This window comes from Hordeum vulgare, chromosome 7H, assembly GCF_904849725.1.
Source record: "Hordeum vulgare subsp. vulgare chromosome 7H, MorexV3_pseudomolecules_assembly, whole genome shotgun sequence".
NCBI lineage: Eukaryota > Viridiplantae > Streptophyta > Magnoliopsida > Poales > Poaceae > Hordeum > Hordeum vulgare.
The window spans coordinates 548,678,908-548,683,482 of NC_058524.1; the positions used below are offsets into that span (position 1 = coordinate 548,678,908).

At 53.2% G+C, this 4,575-nt stretch overlaps 1 protein-coding gene across 1 annotated transcript; it reads right to left on the reverse strand.

Annotated features, from left to right (window-relative positions):
* Nucleotides 1-419: 419 nt before the first annotated feature.
* Nucleotides 420-2,304, reverse strand: LOC123409106 (cytochrome P450 CYP73A100-like). Its single transcript, XM_045102089.1, has one exon. The coding sequence runs from the start codon at nt 2,220-2,222 to the stop codon at nt 618-620; it is 1,605 nt and encodes a 534-aa protein (XP_044958024.1). The 5' UTR covers nt 2,223-2,304; the 3' UTR covers nt 420-617.
* Between the last annotated feature and the right edge of the window lie 2,271 nt (nt 2,305-4,575).

Genomic DNA, 4,575 nt, shown 5'->3' on the forward strand with positions numbered 1-4,575 from the left:
TTTCACCCTGCAAAATCAGTCCGAGCATATCCGTGCAATGCCTTCAACAACGTAACGACGAAAAAACATCGTCATTCCCAGGTTTAATTAACTCAGGACAGACATATGTTTTTATCCTATAGCTCGAGACCAGATGATTGAGTAGCACCATCATCGAAGTCACTCATGTATTGTCGCCACCACTTTTCCGTGATCCCAACAGCTACATGCGATGTGCAATCACCACCACCGCACAACTACCCCTCTGCGTCAAGGACACCCCTCTGCGTCAAGCCGTCGTCCGTAGTTTGTATCTCACCGCTCAAGTCAACCACCGGATATGGTGAGATGAACCTTACCAAAGACCTTTCGGTGACCACGGTCGACGAATGGAAGGCACTAACATTTTGGATTTGCAAAATACATGCATTTCTTAAAGCTGAAAAGCATCATGTAAACCGATTTCTTAAAGCTTAAAAGCATTATGTAAACCCTTTATGAACACGCGAGGGACGATCCTCCTTTTAAAAAAATGCAAACCCCTTAAATCATGGGCGCTGCTACGTGTCGGTCGCTGATGAGGTGGATAAAGTAAATGTGCATGTAGAACAGGCTTTTGGGTTGAAGTAATGAATTGCTCATGCTGAGATGGGGTGGAATGCGACGAGGGAATGGTTGGCAATGTGGAGGCTGAACTGCCCGCCTTTCTCGCTCACGTCGAGCTTGTCCACGCCTGGCGGGGGCACCATCTCGAAGCTCCTCACGAGCTTCCCGACGATGAGCGCAAGGATGGGCAGCGCGAGGATGATGCCGGGGCAGCTGCGCCGGCCCACGCCGAACGGGAGGAACCGGAAGTCCACCTTGCCGCCGACCGTGGCGTCCACGTTGCTCTCCTCGCCCAAGAATCTCTCCGGCCTGAACTCCTCCGGCTTCTCCCACAGCTCCGGGTTGTTGGCCAGCCACCAGGCGTTGACGACGACCTTGGAGCCCTCGGGAATGGTGTAGCCGCCGAGGCTGGCCTCCTCGAGGTTCATGTGGGGGACGAGGAGCGGGATGGGGGAGTGCAGCCGCAGCGTCTCCTTGATCACGGCCTGCAGGTACGGCAGCTTGCTGATGTTGGACTCGGTGATGGGCTCGTCGTCGCCGAGCACGTCCCTGATCTCGCCGCGGACCTTGCGCTGCACGTCCGGGTGGTTCACGACCTCGGCCAGCGCCCACTCGATGGACCATAGCGTCGTCTCGATGGCCGCGACGTTGATGTTCTCGACGATGTAGATGACGTTCTCCGGCGTGATCTCGCCGCTCTTCTCCGCTGCGAGGATGTGGTCGATCGCGCATCGGAGCTTGTTCTTGTCCCCCGGCGTGTCCATCACCTTCCTTCTCTTCTCGACGTAGTTGCTGTTGAAGAAGGCAAGCCTCCTGGTCTGCAGGTCCCTGCATTTGTTGAGGTAGCCACGCAGGAAGGGCCTGAGGATGGGGATGAAGTCGCCGTAGTTGTAGTCGAAGCTCTGCGCCAGGCGGCTGCGCTCCGAGTTGAACTTGGTGGCCTCCACGAACATGGGGTCGTCCACGGACTCGAAGCGGGCGTCGAACATCATGCGGTACATGATGTTGTAGAGCATGAGCTGCAGCCTGCGGCGAACGACGACGCCGGGGCCGCGGGCGGCGGAGCCGCCGCGCAGGTCGGACACGACGTCGTCCATCTCGGCCTCCCACATGGCGCGGTACTGCTGCACGACGCGCGCCGTGAAGAAGGGCAGCGTCATGACGCGGCGCATGCGGCGCCAGTGATCGCCGTACTCGGTGAAGACCATGTCGGCGCCGTTGGCCGTGAAGATGTCGAAGACGACGTTCCGCGGGCGGGACCCGAACTCCACGCCCTGCGTGTGGAGCACCTCCGTGGCCAGCCGCGGGTCCGACACCACCACCAGGTTGCGCACGCCCAGCCGCAGGCGGAACACGGGGCCGTACCGCGCCGAAAGCCCTGCCAGGAAGCGGTGGTTGAGGTCGTTGCCCACCTGCAGCCAGTTGCCGAACACCGGCACGGCCGCGGGCCCGGGAGGAGCGCCGGCGCCGCCACCCTTCCCCGAAGCTCCCAGAGTGATGGTGAGGGCCACGAGGGCCGCCGCCGCCGGCAGCAGCGCGGGGTGAGGTGTGTGGAGGAACGACTTGAGGAGCCAGTACACGGCCAGGGAGGCCGCCGCGGCGAAGGCCATCCTACGCGCGGAGGCGGAGGCAGTCATGCTGTGCTCTGCGCGGGTGCTAGCTTGGCGTTGCTGATACGAGTAACTATGTTGTTGGTTGCTGTGAAGGTGCCATGTCCCGTGGCGTGCTAATATAACGCCGGCCGTGGGGTTGACAACGGTAGGTGGGTCGTCGTATGGTATGCGTGAGCGGGGATGGCGAATGCACGAGGGGATGCCGCAAAAGTTGATGGTTTTGGGCGGAACCCGTGTGCCGGCATGGGAAACTGGGTAGGCGGCGGAGGCGAGACGTGGGTTTGCCATGAGGATGAGATGCACCCTCCCGGCGCTCCTGTCTGGTCAGAACTGATACCTCACACTGCATGCGCTGGTTGGTGGGCAAATCCATTTGACCGCTCTGCAAAGCGGAAAAACTACCATGCATCGGACCTCCCGGGGTATCTGGTGCACCGGGACGATCGGTGCTACCGGTACACCCGTCTTCGGTCTTCCGTTGCACATTCAAAAATATTCAAAAAAAATCTGAATATATTTAATACATTGACATAACATCAATAATGTCATAAAAATTCAGATCAAAATTTAAAACATTATTTGAGATAATAAAATAATAAATTTAACACTGAATAGTACATAAAACAAGTTGGCCTTCAGTTTTTGCCCATTAACACATTGATATCAAATTTGGCATATTTTTATCTCAGACAATATTTTCAATTTTTATAACCACATACATTGATATTTTATTGATGCACTAATTTATTATTAGATTTTAAAAAAAAAATTAAATGTGCAACATGGTCCGGTGCAACGGTAGCATCAATTGCCCCGCTGCACCAAATACATTCTTCGGACCTCCTGTGCCTGCATCGGCCGCCCTTGTGATCCGAGCGTTGATGAAGTTTTTTTTACATTGTTTATTGAATACTTCTTTCGTCTTAAAATTTTTGTCTTAAGTTTGTTTAAAAATATATGTATTAAAATAGTAAAACGTGACTAGATACATCCATACCTAGAGAAATTTAAGACAATAATTTTAAAACGGATGGAGTACTAGACTGGAAAATGTCAATACAACACAATACGAAGCATATGGTGTGTTAGATTGTTCTGTAGCTGTTGTCTTTGCATGCATACTTGTGTCAGCCTTTTACATAAAGGTAGAAGATAGTACTTTCTCCGTTCTTAGATACTTTCTCTATTTTAAAATATAGGAACTTTAAAAAATTATACTATGAACTATATACGGATGTATATAGATAAATTTTAAAGTATAGATTCATTTATTTTGTTTTGTATGTAGTCTTCTAGTAAAATCTTTAAAAGGTTTTATATTTAGAAACGGAAAGAGTATAAGTTTTTTCAAAGATTTTATTAAGAGACTACATACGGAACAAAATGAATGAACTTATATTCTAATGTATGTCTATATACATCTGTATGTAGTTTTCTAGTGAAAACTCTAAAAAGACTTATATACTCCCTTCTGCCCAAAATAAGTGTCTCAAGCTTAGTACATTTTTGTACTAGAGCTAGTACAAAGTTCACCGGAGCTCACCGGAGCTAATAACTACCCTACCGCACTACGCAAAATTAAGCTCACCAGAGCTCATGCGGTAGTTGTCCAACGACAACGCTTAGTCGCCGTCGTAGGAGGAGCGGAGGTCGACGTAGATGCGATCTTGCTCAGTGGCTTCGCGGCGCCACTCCTCCACCTTGTCGTCGAAGGCGAGGGCCGACGCGACACTCTGCTCGTAGAGCATGGTGTCGATCTCCTCGTCCCTCCGACGACGTTGTTGGTCCTCTTCCGCCTCCCGTGCACTGCGCTAGCAGCGCGGGCAAAAGGGTGTTCGCCTCCATCGGGGGAGGAAGTCCTTCGGTCCGACGACGCCCCCGACACACCGCTCCGGCCCCGCCTCGGCCTCCGGTTCCATCTTCACAGAAGGCAGCTCCTCTAGCTCCCTCTTCGTCGGAGGAAGGGAGGAGCGCGAGCGCGAGCTCGACGCCTCGGAGGAGCTGCCCCAGTGCGGTCGTACTCCTCTGTCTCATGGCGGAGGAGCGACGACGGCGGCGACCGGCCCCAGCGCGTGTACCGCAGGGCGACGCGCCCTCTCGGGGTCGTGGTTGCCACAGCCATCGGAATTGGCCATCTCGGGCGGTGGATTGGAGGGGCGAGGCGGCGGATTGGAGGCGCGCGCGACAGATCTAAGGCGCCGACGGTGAGGGGTGGGGATTTTTTGCAACGACGGGGTGATAGGGTTCGGTCCCATATCCAGCAGCTGAACCCGTAGATATAGTGGTTGCAGGGTCTCATTTGCGGACCACCGCAAAAAAATTATGGGTTTGGCCTCGTTTACGGTACCTATTCTTTCAGGTAAAACGAATCAAATAT